This window comes from Phacochoerus africanus, chromosome 2 (assembly GCF_016906955.1).
Source record: "Phacochoerus africanus isolate WHEZ1 chromosome 2, ROS_Pafr_v1, whole genome shotgun sequence".
In the NCBI taxonomy this organism is placed as follows: Eukaryota; Metazoa; Chordata; class Mammalia; order Artiodactyla; family Suidae; genus Phacochoerus; species Phacochoerus africanus.
In genome coordinates this window covers 248,166,611-248,183,172 of record NC_062545.1, presented here as the reverse complement: position 1 = coordinate 248,183,172, position 16,562 = coordinate 248,166,611, and the positions used below count along the sequence as shown (strand labels likewise).

At 45.5% G+C, this 16,562-nt stretch overlaps 1 protein-coding gene across 7 annotated transcripts in view; it reads left to right on the top strand.

Moving 5' to 3' along the window:
* The window catches only part of ABCA1 (ATP binding cassette subfamily A member 1), a 132,385-nt gene that overhangs the window by 75,688 nt on the left and 40,135 nt on the right, over positions 1 to 16,562 (top strand). For all 7 annotated transcript variants that reach the window (XM_047768083.1, XM_047768084.1, XM_047768079.1 and 4 more), the window contains 11 exons: positions 1,658 to 1,797; positions 2,142 to 2,258; positions 5,386 to 5,583; positions 6,299 to 6,504; positions 7,093 to 7,269; positions 8,804 to 9,026; positions 11,214 to 11,435; positions 12,484 to 12,688; positions 13,804 to 13,917; positions 14,962 to 15,133; positions 16,163 to 16,294. In XM_047768083.1, coding sequence (XP_047624039.1) covers positions 1,658 to 1,797; positions 2,142 to 2,258; positions 5,386 to 5,583; positions 6,299 to 6,504; positions 7,093 to 7,269; positions 8,804 to 9,026; positions 11,214 to 11,435; positions 12,484 to 12,688; positions 13,804 to 13,917; positions 14,962 to 15,133; positions 16,163 to 16,294 — 1,906 coding nt within the window. The remainder of the gene's footprint in view (positions 1 to 1,657; positions 1,798 to 2,141; positions 2,259 to 5,385; positions 5,584 to 6,298; positions 6,505 to 7,092; positions 7,270 to 8,803; positions 9,027 to 11,213; positions 11,436 to 12,483; positions 12,689 to 13,803; positions 13,918 to 14,961; positions 15,134 to 16,162; positions 16,295 to 16,562) is intronic.

Below are 16,562 nucleotides of genomic sequence, written 5' to 3'. Positions count from 1 at the left end.
TTTTTTATTTTTTTTGTCTTTTGTCTTTTTTGTTGTTGTTGTTGTTGTTGCTATTTCTTGGGCCGCTCCCGCGGCATGTGGAGGTTCCCAGGCCAGGGGTTGAATCGGAGCTGTAGCCACCGGCCTACGCCAGAGCCACAGCAACGTGGGATCCGAGTCGCGTCTGCGACCTACACCACAGCCCACGGCAACACCGGATCGTTAACCCACTGAGCAAGGGCTGGGACCGAACCCGCAACCTCATGGTTCCTAGTCAGATTCATTAACCACTGCGCCACGACGGGAACTCCTATAATAAAAACTTTAAATAACAACAACAATAAGAGCTAACATGTAGGGAACATTTTCTATGTACTGTGCATTTTATTTATCTCCTATAACCCTTACAAAAGCCCTGCAAGGAAGGTTTTATAACCCCGCATTTTTTAGGCTCAGAGAGGTTCAGCTGCTTGGTCAAAGCCACACCATAGCTAATCCACAGGAATCAGGATTAAACCAGATCTGCCTGGCTCCATGCTTTTCTCCAGTAAACCATGCGGCCTCAGAAATAACCTGTTTACAGTGGCGTGTGTGTGCCCTCAGACTCGGGCATTCGATCTGATGTTTGTTTTTGGTTCTTAGCTGCGAGTTGGTGTTAAAGAACCTTGTAACTCCATATCTGCTCCCCACACTCGGGCAGTTTTGTGGGGATGTGTGTCCCGTCTGATGGCAGCAAGGAGCCGGTGTTACAGTTTTAGACAATAGCATCGTTTTCTTTGAAAACATGATGCGAGTGAGCCTTTCTCCATTTCCAACCACAGGTGTGTCTTTCAGACAGTGAGGGAGCTTTTTGTGTGTTACTGTAACACAAGAACCTTTTATTCTCTGGAGTGAAGCACTCCAGACATGGCAGGTTGCATTGCAAGCCTGAAGGGGATGGCGCTATAGGCAGTTTTTTTGAAATGCCATCCCCCCTACTCCCTCACTTTGTAAGTCAACCCAAGGGAAACTTGATTTTCAAAAATGCAAATCCCTTTTTTTTTTTTAAATCTTTTCAGCATGTGAAGGATACTTGATATTTAAAAGAACCCATAATGAATTTTTTAAAAAAATTCCGGAGTCCTTCTGGATAACCAAACCCTATTGTCTAACTTTGGATGTTACAGTTTGGGATTTTTATTACATCTGTTACATATGCTTGTGATGAGACCTATTAATTAAAGGGAACTTTTTTATTTCTACTTAAAAACTAAAGTCTGAATTCAATCCTCTGGTTCTAGTGAAAACAAAGGGGTGAGGATTAGTATAAGCCATTTAGAGTTATGAATCTAGAGTTATGTAGGCTTGTGCTTAGCAAAAAAAAAAAAAAATTCTAGATTGTCTCAGTTGTGAGTTATCCATTATCAGTGTTATAGTAATTTCTGGTTCTTTATCAGGCATTGTTCTAGGAGCTCCACAGATAGCATTTCAGTTAATCCTCTCCACATCTTTGCCAAGTAGATGTCATTAACTTTATTTTTACCAAGGAGTCAGCTCGGGCTCACACAAGTGAAGATGTTATATAAGTGGCAGAGCTGGGATTTGAGCCCAGGAACGGCCAGCTGGCTCCAAAGCTCTTGTTAGTTCCTACAGGTACATGACTGTGCATACAAATATTGGCCTTTCGTCTTCTTCATAGCTCCTTATTGCAATGATTTGATGAAGAATCTGGAGTCCAGTCCTCTTTCCCGCATCATATGGAAAGCTCTCAAGCCTCTGCTTGTTGGAAAGATCCTATATACACCGGACACTCCAGCCACAAGGCAGGTTATGGCCGAGGTAAGCTGCCCAGGCCCAAGAATCTCTCTACAAATCCCCCTAGAGTTTCAGACAAAAAAGCAAAGGCAGCTTCAGATGAAGTGTATTGAGTACATTCATGGTTCTTCGAGGATTTCCTAAGAGTGAGAACCTCCAGTCTGCCCCAGGCCTGAGCTGACTGTGGAGGGCCAGCTCTCCAGCCCTGGGTACTTGAATCACTACTGCAGGCAGGCACTTCTGAGGGATGGGAAGGACTGGGAAAGAGCAGTCTATTCAGTTGCAAAGAGAGCATCTTTGCAACTGAATTTCTCCTGTCTCTACCTTTGTTGTTGTGTTGTTGCCCCTGGCTCACTGCTTGACTCCAGGTGAATAAAACCTTCCAAGAACTGGCTGTATTTCATGATATGGAAGGCATGTGGCAAGAGCTCAGCCCCAAGATCTGGACCTTCATGGAGAGCAGCTCAGAAATGGACCTTGTCCGGGTGAGTTTCCCTCTGATTACTACATGCTTGCTTGATACTAGAGATGTAAATTTCCTACCACTTTCCCAGAAGCTCTGGCTGGTTTTATTAAAGAAAAATTGTAGAATTCTTTTCATTTAACCAGTCCAGATAGATTGAACATAGCTCAAGGCAAAGGACTGTCACTTTGCAGAGATACAGGATGATGCACAGATAACCCCGTTTCGTGCACATCAACATCAGTGCATCTGGTGGTCAGAATCGGGTTTCTAAGAAACTTAGTGAGTAGAACAAGAGTTCGGTGATTGCAGGACCCTGATCATTTTCATTTCTTGCCATAGAGCCAACCGCAGTGTCTTACTTAGCCCTCCTATGTCCTGGTAGGTCTTAGATGGAGGTATGGGATCGAAGGCCCGGTCTGACCTGAAGACCTGTCTGAGATACTGGCTCCCCCAGCACCAAGTGAGTGCAGAGCCGCTGTTACAACGTGGAGGGGAATTGCACTTAGTGCTTCAGAAGCACTTGAAGAGGGATAAGTGCTCTAGAGACAATTGGATTCAAAAGCAGAGGAGTCTGAGCAAGAATGGAATGTCTCCTTGCTTGAGCCTGAGTGCCATTTAATCACATCATCCTGCCTTGGGCTGAGTCACAGAATCATTAGACTATTTCCTGTCTCCATGGTGAGAGAGGCTTCTTCTTTTTGTTCCTGATGCTATAAAGAAGCAGGAATGAATTTTGCCAGGTTTCTTGTCTTGATATCTCATTGATCAGAGGGGCAGCTGGGTGTGAGAGGCAGTGTCTACCCTGGGAGGCATTCTCCCAGGCTGAGGACCCTCCCCTGAACCCTGGGAGGGACGATATCCAGGGGGCCTTCCAGTGATGGGAAAGCTAGTGCCATCTTTGTTGCATTGGTCCTGCTATATATGCAGAATTCTTAAATTGAAGGCCTTTGGAAACCAAGGGACTTTACTCATGAACTATAATTTGTTTGGATTGGCTGAATAATTCCTGATTAATAATAACAACAGCTTACACTCTTCAAGCATGGGTCTCTGTTGGATCCAGTCCCTCCTCTAAAAGGGATTCACGTGGTCCAGCTGCAGACAGCTCCATAGAGCTGGGTGTGGTCTCATTCCTCTTCTTCCCAGTCCTTCCCTTAGAATCTACATTTCCACTTGTTGGACTTCTCTTCGTTGTGAGTCTCAGAGGATGATGAGGGGCCCTGTTAAAGGGCCTCCATGAGCTTTGGTCTGTAGGCAGACAGATGCTTCCTTTCCTGTAATGTGTTTGTTGTTCCAAACCAAATAGCTCTCAGGCCCTCGGTTGTCATAACTCAAACTTTGTACCCTTTGGTGTTCCCGTTTCCCCAGCCCCTGGCAGCTGCCATTCTGCTCTGTGGTAGCTCTTATCTTCTGCTGTCTCTGGCTCTGTCTACACCTGTTGCATCACCTCGCAGATTGTCCAGAGGCACTTCTCTGAGTCATGGAAACCCATTGACACTAAACTGTTCTCCCTTCTGAGCTGCCGTTCGTCTCCTTCATCTCAAGGCCCTGCTTTGTTCCTGGTTACTGCTCCTGAGAGTGATCTCCAGTCTCCTGGTCCCTAGGATGGTCATGTGATCAGTTATTTCACTGAGTGCCTCTCTCTAGCCTTGCTGCCCTCCTTGGCCATAATACCTAGAACACACTGAGCAGAGTGGGCTTCACCCCAGACATCTCCCACATGCTTCTGCTCACCTCTTAGCTGGGCAGTTTAAGTCTCAAAGTCACCCAGAATTGCTAACTGGTACCCTTGTGAACCATTGTGAGGTACAATGTTGTATCTGTCTTGTTACCCAAACTACTTACATATCTTAACTGATGACACTGTGAATTATTATTCCATACAGGAAAGCAATTTGGAATGAAAATTGTAAGAAGGGTAAAAAATGTGCTGTCCTATGTACCTCCATTCCACACACCCTCAGGGATACATCCTATACAGAAATCATTTTCAAGGAAGAAGTCACTGTATGAGGGAAAATGTTATTGCTATAATAATTGTTATTGTGAGAAGTTAGAAAGAGACTAAATGTTTTGGAGTATGGGGATAATGAAATTATAGCGTATATACTCTATAAAAACCATATGCCCCCATTAAAATAATAAATATGAAACCACATGGGGGAAAAAAAGTCTTATCACGTTAGTAGAAATAAGACTGACTTAAAAGATAGCAGAGTGTGGCGCCTTAGAGATACCATTTCAGTAGAGTTTCAGTTACCTTTTTGAAGGTGTGAAAAGAGTTGCAGCTGATTCTCTGTTTCCATGCACTGAGGTTGGAGGAGACCCACATCTGTGCAGGCCCCTGCCCTGTCCTCTGCACTTACTGGTTTTCCTTCCCTTCCACTCAGACCCACATGGAGAGCCAACCAGTTAGGGAATAAGAAATGGGAGAAAGGCCTCCTTTGCAGCATGACCCATTTGTCCTGCAATTGGGAAAGATCATATTTTACTTGGTTTAACAGTAGCATTCTTTCCCCAAATTCAACAGCAAAAGCAGGTTTGTGTTAATTTAGTCTAGAGAACAGGGCCTCAATGAGGAGTCATCAGCTTGGTCCCAAGAGAGAATGCTGATATAATGTACAATGCAGTGGGAAGATAGAATAGAATCAGAGAACCCATGCCTCATCTCCTAGGTTTGTAACCTATTAGCTGTGTGACCTTTTGTTAGGGACTTGACCTCCCTGAACCTGTGTTCTCATCTGTGAAGTGAGAACTATTAAAGACACCTTCCTTATGGAGTTGTATGAGGTAAAACATTTAAATAATCCAATATAGTAATTATACATATTAGTAGTAGGGCTATTTTTTACTGTAGTTAGTACCATTTACTACTAAACTAGGCCAGAAATAGATGGACTGTGGATTCAGACTGGTCTGACCTTGAGTCTCAACCCCATGCCTATGAACTTTATGACTCATCCTTGGTAAAAATCACTTTTTTTTCCCCCCAACCTCAGTATTCTCACATGTAAAATGGCAACACTGTTACCTACCCCACAGTGTTCTATGAGGACAACTATGTGAAAGGGTTTTGTGAATCATATATGGTGCTTATCAAGACTTAGTTGGTGTTTATTACTTGTACTTTGTCATTGGAATGGCAGACGCTGTTGAACAGCAGAGGCAGTGACCACTTTTGGGAACAGCGATTGGAAGGCTCAGATTGGACGGCCAAAGATATCGTGGCATTTCTGGCTAAGCACCCAGAGGATGTCCAGTCCACGAATGGCTCCACATACACCTGGAGAGAAGCCTTCAATGAGACCAACCAGGCAGTCCAGACCATCTCTCGCTTCATGGAGGTGAGGATCTGTGCTGTGGACCCCTTAGAAAAGACTTTGGCTTTCTCAATACATCAAGTTCAGACATTATGTGTAGTCTTATTCATAGTAGTAATCCTCAAACCTAACATAGGGCATGGAGTACAAAAAGGCACTCAGCAAGTGTTAGTTGAATGACTGAATGAGTAAATGAACAGACCTAAATTCTAGCTTTATTCTGTCCCACTTAAGAATGTTTCTAGCCATGGTCTTCTTGGTTTTCCTGTTTTGATACCTAATGACAACAAAAAAGCATTCCCTTAAAAAGGACCGATGAAACTTACCTAAAAATCTAAAAGGACCGATTATGATTTAAAATGTCACCCTCAAAATTATGTGACTTGATAGGGACGCATGAAAGGGGTTTTTTGGTCTATTTGTTTGGTTAGTTGTTATGACTCAAAATTGCTAAGAAAACAGGAAAACAAGGTCTGATCATTGTTTAAACCTCTTTCCCTCCACAAGAATCAATCTTAAGTAACTTATCTCTAAATACTTCCAACATTTCTTTGAAATTGCAGTTAAAAACCAAAACCATCCATTTTCAGTTGAGTATTAGAAAATGACGTGAGAGAGGATTAAAGAGAGAATTAAAAAAGTCACGCATTTGGCACTTGCCTCTTAGCACAGAGTCTGCCTTGCCCACTGCTTGTTTTTCTGGGCATCAGTGTTCTTACAATGGGTGTTCTTCCCTCAGTGTGTGAACCTGAACAAGATAGAACCAGTCGCAACAGAGGCTCGACTCATCAACAAGTCTATGGAGCTGCTGGATGAGCGGAAGTTCTGGGCTGGGATCGTGTTCCCTGGAATCACTCCAGGCAGTGTCGAGCTGCCCCATCACGTCAAGTATAAGATCCGGATGGACATCGACAATGTGGAGAGGACGAACAAGATCAAGGATGGGTAAATTGAATCCCATAATACCAGCCAGTCTTGGGGAAGTCAAGAGTGGTTAATATGACTAAAGGTACTTTATTTTAACTACTAAGTTGGAGGAAATTTCAAACAAAAAAGAGCTCAGATTGATGTTTGTGTAACTGGCACAGTCATTGTGAAGACAACTATTTCACAGGTCATAAAATATCATTATCTTTTGGTTCAGCTTTTTCGTTTAAGGGAAGTAGTCCTAAGAAACTAAATCAGTAGGAAAAAAAAGAAAACAAAAAGGCATGAGGTTCCCTGTGCTAGCGTTATCCAATTTATTTTGGGGCAAACAACCAGTATAGAAGGGATGGTTACATAAGTTTCGGCATGTCCACTTGTTGCAATGTTAAGCTGCCAGTTGGGGGTGGGGGTGGGAAACCACACCAGCAAGTGGTTTGCTCCTTCTTTAATATATTTAAAAACATGTGTACGTGTCAGCTGAGACTGGAAAGTAAGCTATAGAAATAAGAATAGGGGGTCTGTAATAGTGGTACGATTGTGGGTGGTGTTTGAACATTTCGTATTGTGGTTCCAAGGAATGTTTGCTCATCCGTGGTTTGGTTTTAGGTACTGGGACCCTGGTCCTCGGGCTGACCCCTTTGAGGATATGCGGTACGTCTGGGGGGGCTTCACCTACTTGCAGGATGTGGTGGAGCAGGCAATCATCAGAGTGCTGACGGGCATGGAGAAGAAAACTGGCGTCTACATGCAGCAGATGCCCTACCCTTGTTACGTCGATGACATGTAAGTTACCAGCGAGCCACCATCTTTACTTAACTGGTTGATACTGTTCCCAGGTGGCGTGGACACATGCACACTCATACATCAAGGGAGAAAACAGAATGCTTTGGTTATACTTATTTTATATGACTGTGGATACTGGTCACAGAATGGGCTAAAATAGGATTTCAGCTACTGCAAAAAAATTTGGTTTTGAAGTTCTGTGGGAGATTTCAAGAAATAAGACACTGGAGGTAGGCAGTTGAGTGTTTCAGCCATGTCACAGACACACACCAATAATCCTCACTCCTTTCTCATCCATGGTTTCAAAGCCTTTTATTTTTTACACTCTTATCCTTTTGGTCAATATCAGCCCAATCTGCAGTTTTCAAATGTGTCATGATGAGCACGTGCCAAACACATCCACACATCCCCCAAACTCAGAGACACATCGCCCTAGACTGGTAAAAGCCAACCTCAAGCCCACTTGTCTGTTGCCTCTCGCTAAGTGGTAAACTGCATTTTGAAACAATGCAAATAAAACTGAGAAAGCCCTTTCTATCTTAGACTTTTTAGATAATCTTTTAGTGCTTCGTCACTGTGCTGCCACGTTCTCAGTGTGGGGACTGTGCCTTTGGAGCTAATGACTTCTTGTGTGTGAGAGAGAGAAGGGGCAGAGGTGTAGTTATTGCAGGCATCTGAAATATGCTGTGTCTCTTCCAAATTTTGGAAACTTTCTCATTCTCTGTTGTGTGTGTGTGGAGATCAGAGTGCAGAAGGAACATGGTTCCTCTCCTTGTATTTCTCCCTGCTTTGCATTGAACCGCCTCTTTGCAGAGCTCACTCTAGCTTTTCCAGGTCACCAGGATTTATCTTGTTTTTCACTTTCAGAAAGATTAGCTGGTATTTTTCAAAGGAAGACTTCTCTAAAGACCCTCTAAGCTAAGATTTACTCTAAAAAGGATGTCTTAGGATGGGGACATGATAGGAGTTCAGAGGCTCTCAGAACCTTTGCCTCTCATCACCTACCCACCTAGTAAGTGCATAAATGGTAAAGCTGGGACCTGAACCTTGACTTTTAGAGTCCAGATGCTGTGTCCCTTTTACTTCACTGCATTTCCTACTCTCTTTTGGAATCTGACACATTACTGACAAGAGCTGCCTTAAGTATGTTTCTTCACCATCTGTTGTAACAGTTGTGCAAGAAAAGCTGATAGTGAGATGACCTTGAAGGTGTTGCACTTTTATGAGAGAAGGAGTTGGGTTTTTTGGCTTTGTTGCTTTTGTTTGGTTTGAATACTTTATCAGCACCCACATTTATCTTAAAGACATCTTCCAGCTGCCTAGTTACTGAAGCAGGCCTCTGAAGGAGTTTTCTTTGGCAGCACTTATTTGGGAACCTGCATCACTGCATTGCCTCGCTCACCAGGCGTACCTGCCTGAGTGCATGGGTCCGCCCAGCTCCAGCTCAGTCCTGGTGCTTCCTCTTGCACGCAGGCCCGGAGGCTTTGGCCCGGGAGCCTAGATCGTGCTCACCTTTATCCCCCCACCCTTCCAGCTTCCTGCGGGTCATGAGCCGGTCAATGCCCCTCTTCATGACCCTGGCCTGGATTTACTCGGTGGCTGTGATCATCAAGGGCATCGTGTATGAGAAGGAGGCGCGGCTGAAGGAGACTATGCGCATCATGGGCCTGGACAATGGCATCCTCTGGTTTAGCTGGTTCATCAGTAGCCTCATCCCTCTGCTTGTGAGCGCCGGCCTGCTGGTGGTCATCCTGAAAGTAAGACCGCCTTTCAGGCCCCTCCCTCCTCCCTGCCGCAGGCTCCTCAACAGCTCCTCCTCAGCATGGGCTGCCTGAGGAGAAGAAAAACACAGACTCTTTGGGAGGGAAGGGGTCCTACATGCCTTTTCCTGCAAATCCCTCATTTTATAGTTGGGGAAAGTGAGGCCCAGGAAAGGCAGTAACTTGCCCAAGGTCAAGCCAGCTGGTTAGCAGCTAAGTGGGACTAGAACCCAGGGGTCTGGTTTACCAGATGAACATACAGACTTAACACCGCCATGTTGTCTGATTGGCAGTGGTCCATGGCAGCCTCTGAAAGTTAATCATTTTCTTAGATGTATTAGGTGGTGATGCTGCCAGAATTTCTAAAAACCATCATCAGAAGGATATTGTTGCAGGTTAGGATTTTCTGGAAGCAGAGGATGAGACAGAGTTTGGCATCTGGGTTTTTATTAGGGGTCCACATCTGTGGAAGGGATGGGGAGGATGCAGGATTGAGAAGAGGGAAGAGTTGGATTGTGAGCATGGCCCAACCCCATGGGTCCTCTGGCCATGGAGCTGGAATGTCCATCCCTTTAGTTTATCCCAAGAACTCCTTCCCTGACACCCCATACTGCAGGCACCTCGATCAGTCATTGGAAGGGTGTGCCCCAGGGCCAGGTAGCTGTCTGAGATGAACCCAGAGGGGTGACATGTGAGGCTGTCTGCTAACAGCCAGGCAACAAGTCTCTCCTTGAAGAAGACCTTGTACAGTGAAGGTCTGTGTCTATCCCTTACATTAATAGCTTTATAGGCCAGTTTTCTTTCGCAATCGTTTCATTTAAGAATGCATCATGTAGGAGTTTCCACTGTGCTGCAGTGGGATCAGCAGTGCCTTGGAAGCGCTGGGACACAAGTTCAATCCCCAGCCTCACACAGTGGGTTGAGGATTCAGTGTTACCCCAACTATGCCTTAGGTGGCAACTACAGCTCCCATCTGATCCCTGGCCTGGAAACTCCATTTGCCTCCAGGTGGCCAAAAAAAGGAAAAAAAAGAAAAAAGCAAGAAAGAAAAGAATGCATAATGTAAAAGTAAATGTCTCTATTTATTTTTTTAAATTAAATTAAATTATATTTTTTTCTAGGGCCGCACCCGCGGCATATGGAGGTTCCCAGGCTAGGGGTCTAATCGGAGCTGTAGCCGCCGGCCTATGCCAGAGCCACAACAACGCGGGATCCCAGCAGCCTCTGTGACCTACACCACAGCTCACGGCAATGCCAGATCCTTAACCACCGAGCGAGGCCAGGAATCGAACCTGTAATCTCATGGTTCCTGGTCAGATTCGTTAACCACTGAGCCACGATGGGCACTCCAAAAGTAAATGTTTTTAAAAGGTGGGGAAGTAAAAAGGGAAAAGAACTAACATTTAATTTAATGCTAGCTACTATTCATTACAAATGAGCACTCACAGATTGCCAAGCACTGTTTAAAACATGCACATGTGCTGTCCTACAGCCTCACTAACCCATTTAACATGCGAGGAAATGAAGCCAAGGAACGTTAAGAACTTCACTGAGGCAGTATGGCAGAGCAGTTCTGGATAATATCAAGCCTTGCTCATGTTCTGATATCTTATGGCCAGGGCTGAGCTCTGTGGTGGGCTGGTGGTCCTGTGATGGGTGGCTGAGAGCCTCTTGGGACAGCTTTGTGCTGAGGGGCCTGTTAAAATAGAACCATCTGCTAGAGAGAAACTTGAAAATCTACAGAGTCTAGAAGACTGTGGGAATCAGGAACCTATGGCAGGTGATCACATGGGATGTTCAGATTGTCTGGCCATTTTCCTTGGCTTTTGGAGGGAGAAGACAGGTGGGCTGCTATCTCCCCCAATTCTTTCTTGGTGCCAAAAGTCATAGTCCTTATAAAAGAATCCAAAGGATATTGTTTCTTGGAGAAGCAAAGAACAAACTTGTTGAAATGAACTTTGGTGAATATCAACCCTGGACTTTGTTCTGTTTATGGCTCTACCATTATTTTTCTGTGTAGTTTTGGGGGGTCGTCATCTCCCTTCTCTAGCTCTCAGTTCAGTCATCAGAGAAATGAGTAGTGCTGTTCCTCTATATTGTCTATACGATGAGTGGGGATAAGCCCTGGCTGCTTCCCATACATCACTGCTCATTGAGTCTCTTATTGGGTCTCTTCCTTCCCAGTTGGGAAACCTGCTGCCCTACAGCGACCCCAGCGTGGTGTTCGTCTTTCTGTCCGTGTTCGCCGTGGTGACCATCCTGCAGTGCTTCCTGATCAGCACGCTCTTCTCCAGAGCCAACCTGGCGGCAGCCTGTGGGGGTATCATTTACTTCACGCTCTACCTGCCCTACGTCCTGTGTGTGGCGTGGCAAGACTACGTGGGCTTCTCTCTCAAGATCTTCGCTGTGAGTGACTCTGGCCCTTCTGCAGCAGCTGCAGTCACAGCTGCCCCTATATTTCACCTCCAAGGGGAAAACAGAAGATAAGGGATTCTCTTTCCACTGGGATCTGAAACCTTAGTTCTAGATGCTATGCTCCTTGAAGACAGGGACTGTGTCTTATTACACTGTTAATCTTTAGTCCTCTGAGTGAAAGCTGGTTGAAGTGAACCGAATGTATTTTTTAGGGAGCCAGGCTGCACCATGATCTGACAGCGAGGCAAATGGTGCTGGGGAACATCGAGGCCACCATTGCCTTTTATCTCCCAGCTTTGTTGGCCATATTAAGCTCACTGCAAAGTCACTGCCACAGATATAACTGAAAGCTCTTGAGGTCAGAGATGGCTTCTTCTAGCCTCTTGTATTCCTTGTGTCCAGTATAGGGTTTTGTTTGAGTAAAACTTTCTGAACTTAATGATTGAGGAACAGGTGCCACCTCTCCCCACAAATCCATGACTTCACCACTCCCCTCCCTTATACAGAGGAAGAGGCCTTTGAAGGTGTGCAAACTCCTAGAAGAGTGAGTTGTCCCCTGAATTTTTCATAGGATGTTCCAGGCGTTTCTGTCACCCCTTAGACATCGGTAGCCCCAGACAGGCTTCTGTGACACTGAGCCATCACTGGCTGAGCAGAGAGCTTGAGAGGACCTTGATGATTGTGTGTGTGTGTGTGTGTGTGTGTGTGTGTGTGTGTGTGTGTCTGGATGTCCGTGTGCATTTTACAGGATTGCTGAGCCCTTGAGGCATCTTTAGAAGCATAAAATTCTAAAAGTTTTACATTCTATCATATATGCACTTGTGAAATGTCTGTGCATAATGAGTGGTTATAAATAGAATCACTTTATATGCTGCCAGAGAGCCCACTCCCCTAAAGGGAATCTGTAGATGCATATTTTCATATCTTGTAATTGATCCATTTTGCAAATTCACATTTCTCCAGGTGGCATTTACATTAGCAGTGATAGGAAAATGAGAGACAAGGAGATGGATGAGTGACTTTTGCCTCTTTCTCACAGAGCCTGCTGTCTCCTGTGGCTTTTGGGTTTGGCTGTGAATACTTCGCCCTTTTCGAGGAGCAGGGCATCGGGGTGCAGTGGGACAACCTCTTTGAGAGCCCCGTGGAGGAAGATGGCTTCAACCTCACCACCTCAGTCTCCATGATGCTCTTTGACACCTTCCTCTACGGGGTGATGACCTGGTACATCGAGGCTGTGTTTCCTGGTATGCTGAACCTCCACTCTGCTTTAGTCATCCGCCAGGGAAATGGAATTTCTAGCTGTAGAGATTTCCTCTCTTTGTGCTGAAATTTCTGCAGGGCCTGGGTGTCCCTAGAAAGGGGTTAGGGCTTTAGACCTATGGCAGATAGTCCAAGAGGAGGCAGCCAATGCTTAAAGTACAACTCTTACCACTGATATAGCTCTTGTTTCTTAAGCACGGTGTGCCAGGCACTGTGCAGAGTGTTTTATATACTTTGGTTCTTTTAATCCTCATAAGACTACTCTGAGGTGCCTACTCTTCTGACCCATTTTTGCAAATGAGAGAACTGTGACTTGAAGAAGTTAAGTAACTTGCCTGTGGCCACACAGCTGGCAGGTGTTGGTGTTGGGAGGTGAACCCAGATGGGTTACACTGGGTTGGCTCAGCTAGCCCAGAAGATTCCTCCCAATGCTGACCCAGTTCTCTAATTCTGTACCCCCAAATTATCACCAGGGGAGGTTCTGTTTCCTAAGTACAGCTTGTGACTAAGAAGATACATTGGCTGTAAGCCCTTGCCTATGATTTCATTCCATTAGTATTCATAAAAATTCATTTTGATACTTCCCTTAAAGAAAAAAAATCTCCTTGACCAAGACCTGCCTTGGATACATTTTTATAGAAGATTGAATTCTGAGAGAGTGGGGTTTAACCCTTTCTAGTTCACTTTCTGATTTTCCTCTAGCAGAATACACGGGAAATGTTCATTCCCTGTGCCTACATGAACTCCTCCCATTGAATATGCAGTTTCATAGCCTACAGATCTGGATTCAATTGCTGGGTCCTTTCATCTTGGGCTGAGTGATTTTGAGTAGGCTGTTTATCCCTCAGTTTCCTCATCTCTAAAGGAAGGATGGTATCTGCCTCGTGGGGTTGCTGGGAAGATTCAGAGGTGCAGGATGTGGGTCATGCCTGGTAGATCTCAGCAGGTGTCAACTCCCTCCTCACCCACCTCCGTTCCGTTCCATCCTGTCTCTGAAGACTGTGTCAAGCAGAGACCTCAGGGAGGCTGTCTCTGGCTCGGATACCTTGGGAATGCTTGGACGTTGCAGAGCCTGGCTCACACCTGTGCCTTCTTCCAGGCCAATATGGAATCCCCAGACCTTGGTATTTCCCTTGCACTAAGTCGTACTGGTTCGGTGAGGAGAGTGATGAGAAGAGCCACCCTGGTTCCAGCCAGAAGGGACCATCAGAAAGTGAGTGCTGCTGACCTGCCCTCCCCTTAACTATGGTGCTGCTTCCCCTTCCGGCTATTAGGGACAAGGGGTGGCTCTTACCACCAAAGAGTCTAAGACCACCCTTGGGGCAGAGAAATCACAGGAAGTGCGCCTTTCCAAATTCTCCCATGCATTTGTTTCCAGTGCTGTTGACTTAACGGGGAGTCACTGTCTGGGTTCCTGAGGGACATTTCCCTTGTTTTCTTGGCTTCTGGAAATGTGGCTCTTGATCTTTTTGTGCTTTCCCCTTCCCCTTTCCCACCAACATGCCTGCATACCCACATACTTGTCATGCCTTCCTAACAGCTAGAAAGAAGAGGGAAAGACAGTGTGAGTTATGGCTTCGTTGCCTGCCTTACTGGCATCCTGATGACAGATGAATGAGCCTGTGCAGGTTGACACCAAGTGGTTGCCAGAGCTCATCCTGTGCTTCTTATTTTCTTACCCTTCATTTCTCAAAGTGAGAACCCTCTCCTGGCTCCTGACTGTAGGTAGTAGAAAGATGTTCATGGTTCAGCCCCAACACCTTTCAACCACTAATCTCTTCTCTGTTTTGACTTTACCATTATTTCTGGAATGTTATGTAAATGGAACTATACGTTATCTAATCTTCGAGACTGGCTTTTTTTCACTCATTGTAATTCCCTTGATTCCTCCCACTTGTGATGTGTATCAGCAGTTCATTTCTTTTCATGGCTGAGTAGTATTCCATGGGATGGCTGTACCACAGTTCCATGGTGTTTTTAGATGTGTTTTCTAGATAGCTTTCCGTATTCTACACTTGGATTGCTTGTCAGCTCTTTCCCCCACAGTAGACTCAGTGCTCCTTGATCACTGTATTCCCATCACCAACACTAGTGCCCAGAGAGGTCCTAAATAAGTATTTTGTCTGCCTGCCTGAGAAATCAGAAATAGCCATGGGGAGAGGGCAGGTGTAAAAGTACAAGCCCCGCCCCCTGTATCTTTACACACCTCCGATTAGTGTCTTCTGTGGGCTCATTTCCATCTTCTGTCTCCTCACAGTCTGCATGGAGGAGGAGCCCACCCACCTGAAGCTGGGTGTGTCCATTCAGAACCTGATGAAGGTTTACCGAGATGGCATGAAGGTGGCCGTCGACGGCCTAGCCCTGAATTTCTATGAAGGCCAGATTACCTCCTTCCTGGGCCACAATGGAGCCGGAAAGACCACCACCATGTAAGAAGAGGGGGTGGCACTCTCAGAAACAGCCACAAGAAGATTCTGTTGTATGGTTAGAAATTCACACCGAAGGACATGGCATTGGTTACCAGGGGCAGGGCAGGGCACATGGGGGGTTGATGAGTATAAAAATATTATCTAATCATGAGTGCTTTCCAAATGCTGCATGTTTCTAGATATGTTTCTTCAGGTTCAAATAGGCTGGGGGCGTTTTGATGACGTTTCCCATTTAGTTCTCAGAATTCTGTAGTGGTTTTGGAACCTGAGGCTATGACAACTCTGAGAAAAGGTCTCTCTCGGAGCTGCTTTGGTCTAAACTGTGAGGCAAAAATGTTGAGAGAAAGATTGGCTATGTTGGAGGGAGGAAGTCATTTCCAGGATCTCTGTCTTAAGCAGATGTGGGAAACAGCTGGGCAGCTGACTATCTGATTGCCTTCTGGGACCTATAAGGACCTTATAATGGGTAGTTTGCAGAAGGGAGCAGGGGCCATAAGAACACCAGAGTTAGCCTCAGTGGCTTTCAGTGTAGTCCATCAACTATTGCAAAGGATATTTTGGGGGGTGGGGGAGGTAACTCTCTTTTCTTGTTTTTCTTTCATACATTTTTAAAATGCAAAATCAATATATTATGAATATCGCATAAAATCTTTAAAAGGTGCACAAAAATCCTACCACCTAACACAAAAATGATGTTTATATTTAAATGATTTGTTCTAATTGGTCCATTTTCCATGAGTATAATCTTATGCATACAAAACTAATGTTTTAAAGTGTACTTTCCATTGCAAATTGGAATCTTCGTTTTAAAAATGCCAGTGCTAAAATTGCCATTTCCAGCCAGTAGACCCACTTCTAGCTGTTCACTAAAGCCAAGACTCCTGTGGTTTGTGGAGGTCTGCTGGGGTCCCTTAGGAAGCAAAGGGGTGGAGGGCTCTGCCATCTGCTCAGACTCTGCAGCCTGAAATGGAGCATCTCCAGGAAGAGGGCTTAACCCTGCCTCCTGTACTTTACTGTTCTTGTCCTCAGGTCAATCCTGACAGGGTTGTTCCCTCCCACCTCGGGTACTGCCTACATTCTGGGAAAAGACATTCGCTCCGAGATGAGCACCATCCGGCAGAACCTGGGGGTCTGTCCCCAGCATAACGTGCTGTTTGACATGTGAGTACCAGCTGACCCTCTTCAGATGTGTGATGTGAGTCATGGGTGGATGAGACTTAAGCATTTTACCTTCTTTGGGGGCAGCAGGCCTCACCTTCTTGGACATGTTGAGACCTGGTTGTCCTTCAGTTTGGGAAAAGTAAGAGATCTGTTGAGAGGGGAGGGTACATCTGTCCAGCTGGGTGGGAGGGGGCTTGGGAACTGGTGCTCTCATTTCTGTTCTTCTGGAGTAAGGACATCCTTTCTCCCACCACACCCTCCCCGAGGC